Raw genomic sequence first — 13,912 nt, forward strand, 5'->3', positions numbered from 1 at the left:
TTGAAAAGCAGTTTTGGATATCTTGCTGATTGAACATCAGAGAAAGACTAAGACTAGTCATATATGTATCCTTTGCCTTGTGTATTATAGCAATGACTATACTATAGAATCAGGAATGTAATAGTAAATGATAAATTCTTTTTCTATATTTTTACTTTATATTGTATCTAAAAATTCTTTGTGTATTCCATGTCATGTTGAAATATAGAAAGAATATAGAAAGAATTATATATTTTAGTATACGATAAAAAACAGGTAATGTCTTCTAGATCAAGAGTGCTGTAGTTACTATCATTGCTGATGTGTGTTCACGATATGTTAGGCTCTTGACTCGGGTTGTATTCTCAAAGTGGCTACTGTGTAGTGCATATCATGATCTCTATAAGATGCCCTTTGGGTGTCTAGGATCCTAAACTCTTTGGGACGCCTTCCCAATCCAGGGGTTTAAAGAGTAGTGATGTCATGCCGGGGTTGTAATCCCCCTGGCCGCTGCCACATTCCTCTACAGGGGCTTTCTTCTCACACAACAGCATGATTAATGCACAGCCTTCTATCTCTCTTGCTTTTGTTTTCTTTGTTGGCAAAAATGTGTAACCTGGGCATCAGGGCCCTGGCTGGGTTGTAGTAAGCCAACAGTTCTTTTGCTCTTCACTCACTAAAACTTAGTCATTTTTTAGAGACAGTCTGCATGTAGTTTAATCCACAAGAGATATAAGTGGTTTGAGTGCATGGGAGGAAACAGTCAATAACTAATAAAAGGAAATCAGCATTCCTCAAGTTGAGAGGTGCTGAGAAGTGCTATCTCTATTTGCTGTTGAAAATGAAATTGGTTATAACATTAGGCTTTTATTGCTTGTATTTTTGACCTGTCTCCTTCAAATTGCATGCTTTATGGCTGCAGGGTTTTTACAGCAGCCTTTCTGCCTCTTTAGCTTCCCACAAGGCCCAGTACTTATAAGGTCTAAGGGGGAATATGAAGTGTCAGGGAAAATCTCACCGATCTGGGTCCTGAAGAGAAGGAGACAGATTTTTTTTTAATTTTTTATCATTTATATGTTTAGACAGAAAGGTTTGGAAATATTTCTAAATTGTGTTGTGCATTACCTTACTTTTTAAGTAAAATCTGCTCTCCACAAATTACTTGTGGAGTAAAATTACAAATTATTTTGTGGTTCGAAATGACCATTTTAAACATTGATTATTATACAATATTGCAGCATCATAATGAGTCCAAGCTGTTGGGCTTAAGTTCTTCAGTTTGTATCTAAATATAGATCTTTGTGAAGTAAGAAACAAGTTATTTGATCCATAGTTCTTACAAGAATTAAGGGCCTGTGAATAAGGAGGCAGGCAAATGGCTTCTAAGTTAATATAGCAAAATCGCAAGTCAGAAAAGAATCTTTTTGATGACCATATGTTAATTCCCTTTTTTCTCTAGGGTATCTCCTGGTTTGATGATAAGGAAAACAGCACAGGAGCCTTGACAACAATATTAGCCATAGATATAGCACAAATTCAAGGAGTATGTATATTGCTTTTATTTTTAATTTATTTATTTTTGGCTGCGTTGGGTCTTCGTTGCTGTGTGCGGGCTTTCTCTAGTTGTGGCGAGCGGGGGCTACTCTTCGTTGGGGTGCGTGGGCTTCTAATTTCGGTGCCTTCTCTTATTGCGGAGCATGGGCTTTAGGCTCGCGGGCTTCAGTAGCTGTGGGGCGCGGGCTCCAGAGCGCAGGCTCAGTAGTCGTGGCTCAGGGGCTTAGTTGCTCCACAGCATGTGGGATATTCCGGGATCAGGGTTCGAACCCATGTCCCCTGAATTGGCCAGCAGATTCTTAACCACTGTGCCACCAGGGAAGTCCCTGCTTTTATTTTTAAATGGTATATGTATATGGTATGCATGCATGCGTGTACACACATGTGTCTATGCATATATGTGAGCTATGCTGAGATGACCCACATCATTAAGGAGACCAGGTAAGTCTCAGGGCTAACAGGGAGCTCTCAGTGAAAGATATAAAGAAACCTTTCAGTTCTGGACATTTTTAACCAAAAATAAAGGAGATTTAGGACATGTAATAGGAAAACCAGAGGACGAAAGAAGATACCAAGAATGAGTTAGAGAAGAGAGCTCAGAATTAAATAGTAAGATAAGAAAAAGTAACAACATGAAAACACACACACGTAACTTAGAAGTTTTAATAAAAGAATGAAGTTTAGTTTTTCCTTCCCCCCAGAAAATAATACCTTATTTAGCATAATATGTAACGTTAAATTCATATGTATCTGGAAATGGTTCTGTGCTAGTTGTTATACAGATCAAGTTAAAGAGATATGTGTGATCATGACTGGTCACAATATGTATAAATAAAATTCATGTTTATGAACCATATTCAAAATCAATGACAGAATGACCAGCATAATGTACGTCAAAGTGACGCTTAAATATTTATGGGGAGTAGAGTAGTGTGGAAGAGATGAAGAGTAATTTATTAGTTTTCTTCCAATTATTTTAATAAAATTAACCTTTATATTACAAGCAGGATTTCAACTATAATTGAGAAAAGGAATGCAAAACATGATTTCCCACTTTTAATTTAAGTGAGATAAAGTTTTTGATCTCTGTTAAAATAAGAACTCTAGCAGAATTATAGACTTTCCTTTTTCCTTATCATTCACGTGAGAGAAAAGGAAAGTCAATGATGCACCTCCGAATGACAGAAATATCTTAAAAGTATTTTCTTTGTTGTTTAGAAATACTGAAATGTTGATTACAGTATTGCTACCAGAGCAACAAATTGTCAACTAAAACGGCTCTTCAAAATTGTATTTTCTTTTGGAAGCTATTTCCACAGGACATGGCCACTATTCTAATTTTTGTAACTTTTGCAAGACTTCTTTGTTCAATATATACATACAAGGATAGATTTATATTACTAGAGAATAAAACAAGTTGGGTACAATTATGAATATTCACATGCTTCTGTATTGGTTTGGAAAACTAATTTTATGATGTAGAGAGAGCTCAAGAGGAAAGGGGGCATCATCTTCATCTCTTCCTGAAATTCTTTTTGATAATTTTGAAAACAAGACTCTAAATTTCACTAGATAGTATTTAAATTTTAAAGTAAGGCTGAGGAGCTGGATTTTACTTGTATAAGTGGGAAGAAAATGATGGATAAAATTTCACTTAATAGTTAACTAATGAGCATAGCATTAATCTTCCATAGCACAATAGAATCAGATAAATGACAACATCTGTGTTTAGAAATTCAATGGTTCACTACTTTTGGCAGAAGTATCAATCCCTATAATTCCCTTTGAATCCCCATTCTACAAAACTTGGGTTTTTTTCCTTTGCTGTGTGCATGTTTTTCTCTTACTACCTATCATCATTCAGATCTTTTAAGAATCCAGTGAAATAGGTATTCTTACTATAAGCTATACTTTATATGTGAGACATCTCTTTTAGTATTTACTTCAATGAAAAGAACAAATTAATACTAAAGACCAACATTACTCTCCTAATACCCATTAGTTTTTTCTAATACATAATGTTGTCTCTCATCAAGAAAAATTAATGAGAATATTTGTCAGTGTGATTCCTTATAAGCCTTTGACTAATACTATTTGAATCATTTGAAACTTTCCTGTTTCAGTTAGTAAATGTTGGTCTCATGATAACTTCTGGGCAAGTCAAATCATTTTCATTAAATAAGAAGTAGTAGCTAAACACTAGATGGCTGGAATACTGATGGCACATTTAAAGTTGCAGAATTTGGAAAGCATAGCAACCAAAGAAGAATTCCAAGAATAAGACTGTGTCTACTGGCATATAATTCACATAAACCCTTGCTTTGCCATATATAGGTAGATTCATATCTAACTTGAATGGATTCTCTTTCTATCGAAGGAAGATTATTTACTAATCCTATTTGTCCACTATTTCTTTTCTCACAAAGACACACCACACTAGGGATGAATCAGGATACAATAATTTGGGGTCATATATCCTATCATATCAACTTAAGATATTTCCATCTCAGTTTCTTCATCATGTAATTTCAGTTACATGTTATTTTATCAAATGTATTAGGGTGAATGTTTATAAACTAGCCCTTTAATAACAGTAAATATTATTTTGAAACCCTTACTAATCACCAAAAATATAAGCTCCTGGCTATTTTTAGATGTTCTGATACTTTGAGAGTCATGAGAAGAACGTGTTAGTGAAATAAGGTTATAGGACAAAATGATTCCTGAAATAGTTGATTGAATACAACCAATTTAACTGGTATTATTTCAGCCCAAGGTAATGGCTTAGTGCCAGTACATCTGTCAACAGACTGTTTTCTGTGTAGTATGTAGTTTTATTAAAGGTATAAAGCCATTTTAAATTCTTTGGGAGACTGAATTTCACAAAATTACAAAGTATTATTTCTGTATATTTTAGCAAACCCTTTTCATCAACCAGAAGTCTTACCTCACTTTTGTCCACATGAAAGTGTGTAATTGACGCCACAGTGTATACTTGATATACCGACAGACACAGTGTTAGTTCCAAGAATTCTCATCAGAACTACAGTTACATTGTCCCAAGGAATAAAAAATTCCTTTATTAATTCCTAGAGCCCAGTGAATTGATTAGGTAGAGCTAGGGTATCATTACGTGGACAATGGTGACCTCACTTTTTGGTTTAACTTTTTGACATGGAAAGTGTATAAAACAGCTTAACATTACTTATAATTCAAACAATGTGAGTAGTCATTGAAATCACTTTACCACAGTATACGGTTGGCATATAATTGCTGTTTTGCATTACAATTTTAGGTTGAATTCATTGAGACATTATCAAGTCTACAGCAAAAGCTAATATCCAAAACCATAGTGGTAAAGGTGGTCCTTCCTATAAAAAAAAAATTTCAATCTCAGCCCTGAACTCAAAACTTTGCACTGAAACTACCACTGCTAAGCCCTCAAACTGTTGTCTGGAAAGACAAGTCAAGAAATTCAGCTTCCACTTTTGACAAAAAAAGAAATAAAGATAGTAAAGTCTGTAGGAGCAAATGAACTTCGCTACTGGTCCAGTTATGTGTGATAAATTCATTTATTTTCCACAAAATACTTGCTAATGAATAATACAATGAATAACAATAGGCCTTAAACACCTTACATTTTCACAAACTTTGTAAATTTGTCCAACTAAGCCTTTTTTTTTTCTGCTCTACAAATATTTTTGCCACCATCAGTTGTAATACATCTTAGCAGATTACATTTTAGGTTATACTCATCTAGTTTATCTCTCAACTTCTTTGAAAATATTCTCACCTTCAGTTGTTCCACACAGACTATTCATAGCAGCTAATTTTAAAGTCACTTCAAACTCAGTATCGACTCCTCAAAAAAACCAAAAGTTGAGCGGTATCAGTAACATATGTCGACCCATCAAGAGCCAGGGAAAACTACTCAAAACGACCTACCTTGGTTTTCAACTGACAATTGATATTGCTGTCGTTTTTCTCAACTTTTTGAGCAGTTGTTCTCATCAAGACGCTAATCAGGGCTTCCCTGGTGGCGCAGTGGTTAAGAATCTGCCTGCCAATGCAGGGGACACGGGTTCGAGCCCTGGTCTGGGAAGATCCCACATGCCGCGGAGCGACTAAGCCCGTGAGCCACAACCACTGAGCCTGCGCGTCTGGAGCCTGTGCTCCGCAACAAGAGAGGCCGCGACAGTGAGAGGCCCACGCACCGCGATGAAGAGTGGCCCCCGCTCGCCGCAACTAGAGAAAGCCCTCGCGCAGAAACGAAGACCCAACACAGCCAAAAAAAATAAATATAAATAAATAAATTAATTAAAAAAAAAAAAAAAAAAGACGCTAATCATCTGATATTAGTTTATGCTTTCTGAACACATTTCTTCCACTGCTGCAATCAAGCATGATTTAATTAACTCACTATCTGTGAGTGACTTTCTTTGCTTAGCTAATAAATGAGCCACTCAGAAACTTACTTTAGATTCAGCCTTGTTTTCACTTTTTAGTTTTATGAAGAAATTCTGCTAAGATGTGTTATTCCATTTTGTGTTATTTCCATTCCATTTGTTTCCCATTTCTAATTTTTATAAATGTTACTTTCCTGTGAATTAGGAATTTTGTGATGCATGCTTAGTCTGCTAATGTCGACCTGTTTTGTATATTTTTAAGACTATATAGTCTCATGGCATAATAAAGACAGCACTGTGACATCTAATTAGAACACAAAGTGATCCACCGTCCATTGTGCCTTCCTTAAAAGCAGGACATCCAAAGCCCACTTTTCTCTTCCTTTCTTGTCTTTAGATGATGGGCATACAGTGGTAATTTTTAAAACTAGGATGAAATATTACAGTACAGCAACACACAGGGCACTCAACCTGCTGCCAAATTATATACAATCTCATCACACTGAGCAGCAGTACAAAGTGAGGAGAGCGGCACATACGGTTTCTCTAGCAACCCCTCAACTCCATCGTTATAGTCGTAAGACAGCCATAGACAATAGGTAAACAAAGAGGCATGGCTGTGTTACAATAAAACTTTATTTATGGATACTGACATTTGAATTTGTAGAATTTTGATGTGGATCGTTTTTATTTATTTTCCTTATCTCTTAACTTTTTGAATGTATGTTATACAATGATAAAACTTTTAATGTCATTGTCTGCTAAATCTAACATTTGTGTCAGTTCTGGGTCAGTTTCAACTGATTGATTTTTATGCTCATTATGGGTCCTTTTTTGCTGCTTTTTGGCATACCTGCTAATTTTTGAGTAGATGCCACACATTGTGAATTTAACATTTTGGGGTGCTGAATATTTTTGTATTTCTAGAAATATTCTTGTTTTGTTCTGGGATGCAGTTAAATTACTTGGGAACAGTTTGATCTTTGGGGGGGGTCTTGATTTTAAGATTTATTAAGCAGGACTGGAGCCAACTACTGAGGCAAGACCCTTCAATATACTCTACCCAATGACCAGTGAATCATGAGGTTTTTCAGTCAGGCTGGTATGACCAAGCATTGTTCAGTTGAATACTCAAGGAGGACCCTCTGCAGATATCCAGATTTCTCTTTTTGTATACCTCTCTCTTCTTCAGTGTTCTGTGCTGCAAACTCTAGTTTCCTTGGTCTCTCCAGACTCAGCTTTGTCTACTCCACTTACAGAGTCTGTTGGGCTCTATCTCAGTTTACCCTTCCTATTCTGAAGCCTGGAAGCTCTTTTAAGGGGTAAACTATGGCAAACATAGGGCTCACCTCATTTGTTTCCCATTTCTACCCTTGGTTGCCTTAGGTCTAATATCTTGAAAACTATTGGTTCATATATTTGTCTATTTTTTATTTGTTTCGGATGGGAGGACAAATCCACTCCCTCTCTTCATGTTAGCCAGAAGCAGAAATCCTGCCATATAGAATTTTATGTCTACAGTTGCTTACTGAGTATCTTTCCATTTATTTTCTTATGGCAGCCATTCTGCTGGAACTTTCTTATCAAAGTTGTATTACCCACATTTAGCATAGCATTTGGATATAGTAGATACTCCATAAATAATTGTTATCTGCAGAACTATTTAATTATGACTTTCTGCTCTTGATTTCCAAGGAAAAATTCTATCTTCATGCATGTTGATAAAGAATCTAAAGAAGTTTAATTAAATTTCCTCTGATTCCAGTTCTAAATTCTTTCCAGAGCTACACTATTCCTCTAGGTCTTTAAGGCAATTTTTAATTTTCTTTTAGTTCTTGTAGTATTGTTCAAGGCCAAATGTCCGTTGTTTTCTGTTAATTCTTCCTGGAACAGGAAAGATATATTCAGATCCTTCTTATCCTACTACCATCACCAAAAGGCAGGGTTTGTGACCTGTCCATGGCTGCGTTGACTGAATATTTCAGTAAGTTTCTGGTAGCTTAAACTAAAATGCCATTTAGAGGGGTATATGATCTTACTTTCAAGAAGCAGATTAGGGCTTCCCTGGTGGCGCAGTGATTGGGAATCCGCCTGCCAATGCAGGGGACACGGGTTCGAGCCCTGGTCTGGGAAGATCCCACATGCCGCGGAGCAGCTGGGCCCGTGGCCACAATTACTGAGCCTGCGCATCTGGAGCCTGTGCTCTGCAACAAGAGAGGCCGCGTTAGTGAGAGGCCCGCGCACCGCGATGAAGAGTGGTCCCCACTTACCACAACTAGAGAAAGCCCTCGCACAGAAACGAAGACCCAACACAGCCATAAATAAATAAATTAATTAAATTAAAAAAAAAAAAAAAGAAGCAGATTAGTACAAGAGTGGATAACTCAAGATTATTGAATAAGCAAGGTTATGCAAGTGCAAGTCACTTTATAGAAAGTTCTTATGTCCCAAACAAAAATCTCAAATACAAGACCGTTCCATCAAAAATTTGGCAAGTTTACACTTGGATGTTTTTAGACATGAGGTTGGTGTGCATACTCATTAGACTAATTTTAAGTGACTCTCAAATATTCATCTAGTGTGCCTCTGATAAGTACCTCTATCTCTTTTTCCAACACACAGCATAATTTTATACACAAAAACTACAATCTCCAGCATGCTTTCTGTCTTTACTTTTCCTGTTTTTCACCTTTTTGCTTCATTTTCTTTTTGATTTCCTGTAAAGAGCTGTAATCTTAAAGTAAATAGGATAAAAACAGAGGAAGGTGGTGAAAAAAGGAACTATATTATGGCCACCTAATAGGAAATACCCAAACAGAAACGAATAACTGTTCACTGGATATGTTTTACACTTTTGTTAATATAGATATCGTGCCAAAAACTGAGATCTGAAAAAGGAAAAGTCATTGACCTCAAAATAAGAAAGTACAAAGTGGAAATTAATGAATGTATAAAGGCCTAAAAACATAGCTATCAAGTAACTGATGGCAAGTAATTTCTTAGTAATATTTAGATAAATTTTACATTAAAAGAACAGTGACTATCTTATTCTTAACAAAACTTGATTGTAATTTTTTAAAATACTTCTAAATATTTTATAGCAAAAACTATGTATGTTTATGTGGCTGTAGGAGCATTCCATAGTTAATCTGATGTGGGGTGGGACCTTCAACAGTACAAGTACTTAAGTTCCACAGCCTCTTCATCCAGCTATCTGATCTATATAACTTTGAAACTCATGGTGAGGGTGGGAGGAGAGGAGCAAGTACAGTATATTGGTTTGCAAGGGCTGCCATAACGAAGTACCACAGACTGAGTGGCTTAAACAACAGGAATTTATTTCCTCATGGTTCTAGAGCTTAGAAGTCCAAGATCAAGGTGTTGGCATGGTTGGTTTCATTCTGAGTCCTCTCACCTTGACTTATAGTTTTCTTCTTGTTGTGTACTCATATGGTCTTTCTCTATGCAAGCATGTCTGCAACCAAATTTCCTTTTCTTATAAGGACACCAGTCATATTGGAGTAGGGCTCACCCTCAAAACCTCACTTTAATCTAATTACCTCTTTAAAGACCTTATCTCCAAATACTGTCACATTCTGAGGAACTGGGAGTCAGGACCTCAACATATGAATTTGGGTGGGGGGTGTAGGACCATTCAGTCCATAATATACAGCATCATTTATCTCTGCATCATCCTTAAACTCTCAAGAGGCAGAGTGTAAGCAAGCATTAGTACCAAATGACATTTTTATTTCAGCCTCATAGCTTAGAGTTAGTGTATAACGCCCTAAAGCATGTAAAATGGGTTACCTGTCTGAGTTTTCAGTATTTAGTGGTTTGTTTGGTGTTTGCTATTGTTATTTGTTTTTACTTTTTTGGAGTTTTCTTTGATAGTTCAGTGAAAAAATGGGAAAATAGTGGATCATTATCAGATGTAGTCTTCAAACTAAAACCACAAAAGTTTTTTAGGAATAAGTCAGAGCCCTGTGGAGAAAGAGGGCTTTTTATTGTTATTTTAGTGATGATACTAATTTGGGGGATACTTCAGTGAATATTGATATCATCTTTTAGAGAAGCATTTGACAACGTCTGTGAAGAATGTAAGAGTATATACCCTTTAACTCCAGGCTAGGAATTTAACATTAGGAAATAAAAGATGAGCACAAATATTTTGCACAAAGATGTTCATTACATCTTTGCTTTTAATAGTGAAAAATTGGAAGCAATCTACTAGATATTTTTTGAAGATTATTTAGTGACCCAGGAAAAAGCTTGCTGTATAATGTAAAGGGATAAAAGCAGGATACAAAGCTGAATACACACAATAATCCTAATCTGAATGTATGTATTTATGTCTGGAAGGATGTAATTTTTAACATTATTTAGACCTTTTCCAATGGCCATGTTTTCATGATCAGAGCAAAACATATGTTTGAAAATGTGAATTGATATCTTTGTTGATTATAGCTGTGTTTCTAGGTAAATAGGTGTTTCATTTTTTCATCACAGCATAAAGGAATTTAACATTTCAGTTTATTACTTAACATGTGTCCCACTGAAAGTTAATTCATAAGACATGCAGTTCTCGTAAAACAGTTATGAAGATATTTCTACCTAATTTAAGATTTTTTTCCAAATTTCCTTTAAGTTACCTCATACCATGATGTTTCCAACTCCTTTTCTATCTTGATATTGCCTCTTTAGACCTTTGCTGAGTGAAACCAAGTTATAAAGTGCAGAAAAGGGAATGCAAGATATCATATCCAAAGTATATACTTCAATGAATATCCTCAATCATTCCATTCAGCACTACTACAGTGTAGTGGCTAAAAAGTACCAGCCATTTTTCAGTGTAAGGGGAAGGGGCAGGGTTGGTTTTGGAGCCCACATATGGTAAGTTGGGCTTCCATGTGAGGCAGCAGCCTCAGGTAGGAAAGCCAAGCCAGAGAAAAGTGAGGAGGGTATGCATGCAGGGGAGACACAGGGGTCATGATAGCAGATTGGTCATGATCTGCATGATAGCAGAGAGATTGATCACGGAACTCTGTTAAAGAAAATGGGAACCAGGTTTCTCACTGTTGAAGAAGGGGATAACAAATATTAAAAGGGAGAAAGCTGGAAATAACCTTGTGTTTTTGGATTGGAACTGGAGGTATTGGTGTGAACTCATGGATTTCAAGAAATGTAAATAGAGAAATAAATATAGATTTCAATAAGTGCATGCATCTACATGCACACACACACACACACACTCCCCAGTTCTGTCTACTAACATTCCACTGATAATGAGCACAACTAGCACCATATATTGATTTTTATTTAGTTAAAAAAATTTTTTTCTTCATATAATAACTCCTAAATAACATTCTCCACTAACAGGAACTGGGACTCCTTGGAGAAATGACAGATTTCAGGTGTAGGGCCTGGAAAATCTTTTTGTGTCAGAAAGTAAGAACATATTCAAAAATAACAGGAACATGTCAAAGGACAATATCAGACATAATATAGACAAATAAAACATAATGACTCCTTAGTAGTGGACATTTTTAAACTATAACTATTATTTAATCTCTAAGTATAAATTCAAAATTAAAATCTATGTATAAATCCTAAAAAAGAAAGCTTATCTTATTTTGCAAGAAACTATAATAGCAATTCTTGTAAATTTAAAATTAACTGACTTTTTTCCAAAATATGTCTGATTATAGGCAACAGGATCAAGGGTTGGTGTCTTAACACAAAATGCAACTAACATGGGACTTTCAGTTATCATTTCTTTCATATATGGATGGGAGATGACACTCTTGATTCTGAGTATTGCTCCGGTACTTGCTCTGACAGGAATGATTGAAATGGCAGCAATGACTGGATTTGCCAACAAGGATAAGCAAGAACTTAAGCATGCTGGAAAGGTAAAATAAAGACTGTTGTTCCCATCATAACATTTTAAGAGAAAATCAATAAGAGCTCCTAACCTTACAATACATAACTTCCTTTCTTAGGAATCTGTAAAGTGATGTATATGTATTGAAATTCATACAGATCAGTTTAAGATAGGGTGTAGATAATGTCATAGCAATAGGGTGCATAATTCAGAGCATAGGCTCTGGAGTCAAATTGGCTGAATTAGAATCCAGATTATACCACAAATAAATGTGTGATCTGAGCAAGTTACATCAACATTTCTGGACTTCAGTTTCTTTCTCTGTAAAGTGGAAATAAAATAGTATCCCCTTACAGATCTTTATGACTATTACAGAAAACAGTCTTATTAGTATATGCAATAGTATCTGGAAAACAGTAAGCACTCAGTAATATCAGCCATTATTACTGTTACCAAATCGTGGGGGAATTTGTTAACATTGTGATTCCACATTCTCTGATTATTGAATAATTGAATGTCTTGAACAATTCTGGGTATTTTATTTTTCAAAATGAAGAGGAAATATAATAGTTACTAAATTCAAGGCAAGGTACTGATATTGGTAGTGCCTAAAACAAAGCTTTAGAGACAAGGGCCATTTTTAAAATGATCAAAATGAACAATGTATTTACTTGGAAATTTTTTTGACATATATAAGTTTCTCAGGATCAATCATATTCGTAAAAATAAAATCATTTATTAAATAAATAAATAAAATCATTTATTAAATATAATCATTTATTAATAAAATCATTTATTAAATAAAATAATAATAAAAATAATCATTGTAGTAGCGATTTAGAGAAACATTAGTAATGTAGTACCATAATATCTAAAAGTTGAAGAGATGTCATTTGATCCAGCCACTCACCCAAAGTAGAAATCTCTTGTACAACATCCCTGCTGAGTGTCTATCCATCTTTTATCCACGCTTTTCTCTAGTGGCAGGCAGTGCATTACTTTCCCAGGCTGCTGCCTACCCCTTAGATGGTAGGGAGTTCTTTTTTTTTTTTTTTTTGGTGGCCTTCTATCCTTCTCTTCTTGGCTTTCATCTTGATAGAGGTCCAAAACCTGTTTCTTGTGACGTTATGAAGATGCATCATGTAAATGCCAAGTCTTCTCTTGGTCACCCAGCCCCAACTCCTCTCATGATATAGTTTCAAAGATCTATATCACATTGGTGAAAGGCCTGAATATAAAAATGATTTTAATATCATTATGGTCTGTATCACAGTGACTGTATCATATTATAAATAGCATGAATATTCATGAATAGGGATCCAACCAAGCACAGGACTCATAGAAATCTGGTTTTCATGACCCTTGGACTTTTCCACCTTTCCTGCACTAGATAAGGACCCTTGGAATGTCTGCTTGAGCAGTACAGACTGAACTACTTAGCATATATTTGCTTCAGAAACACAGAAAAGTTGTTCAGCCCTCCGTGTGAACAAATTATCATAATTTCCAAGTTAATCTGGCCCTAATTAATTATATTTTATTCATCTTAATTTTTATGTCATGAGCTTTAGTTGTATATGTGCCATTTGATTTTTTTCCTTTTTGTATTATTAGAGTAACCTCAGACTATACAATCAATAACTGCAATCAAATAGGCACTTTCCCACTAGCTTTTCAATCAGTCACTTTACCAAACACCAAAACTTAGAATATGGACCAATAAAACATATTGGTCTAACACACCACTGTGAAGCAATTATACTTCAATAAAGATGTTTAAAAAAAACAAACAAAACAAAACAAAACAAAACAAAAAAAAACATATTGGTCCTTCTTTGGTTGCATGTGTAGATTTGGAAAAATCATCAAATGTTTTATTTTTCAGATTTTAAATGACCATATTAGTAAAAAATAAATAAATAAAATGACCATATTAGTTTTTAAAAAAGGACTATTTTCTAAGGTTCTGTTTTCAGTCCTTTCTCTATTGTGAAAAATGATCACAAGACTTTTTCGTTCATTTCTTTTTGTTTTCCTCAAGATTTCAGCATTCTCATCCATTTTCCTCATGCACTACAAAATGTTACAG

General features: G+C 35.3%; 1 protein-coding gene across 1 annotated transcript in view; it reads left to right on the forward strand.

The window, feature by feature from the left end:
- Window positions 1–13,912, forward strand: part of ABCB5 (ATP binding cassette subfamily B member 5) — a 107,875-nt gene that overhangs the window by 67,365 nt on the left and 26,598 nt on the right. The window contains 2 exon segments of the mRNA XM_028166952.2: window positions 1,439–1,522; window positions 11,648–11,851. Coding sequence (XP_028022753.2) covers window positions 1,439–1,522; window positions 11,648–11,851 — 288 coding nt within the window.

This window comes from Balaenoptera acutorostrata, chromosome 7, assembly GCF_949987535.1.
Source record: "Balaenoptera acutorostrata chromosome 7, mBalAcu1.1, whole genome shotgun sequence".
Taxonomy (NCBI): Eukaryota; Metazoa; Chordata; class Mammalia; order Artiodactyla; family Balaenopteridae; genus Balaenoptera; species Balaenoptera acutorostrata.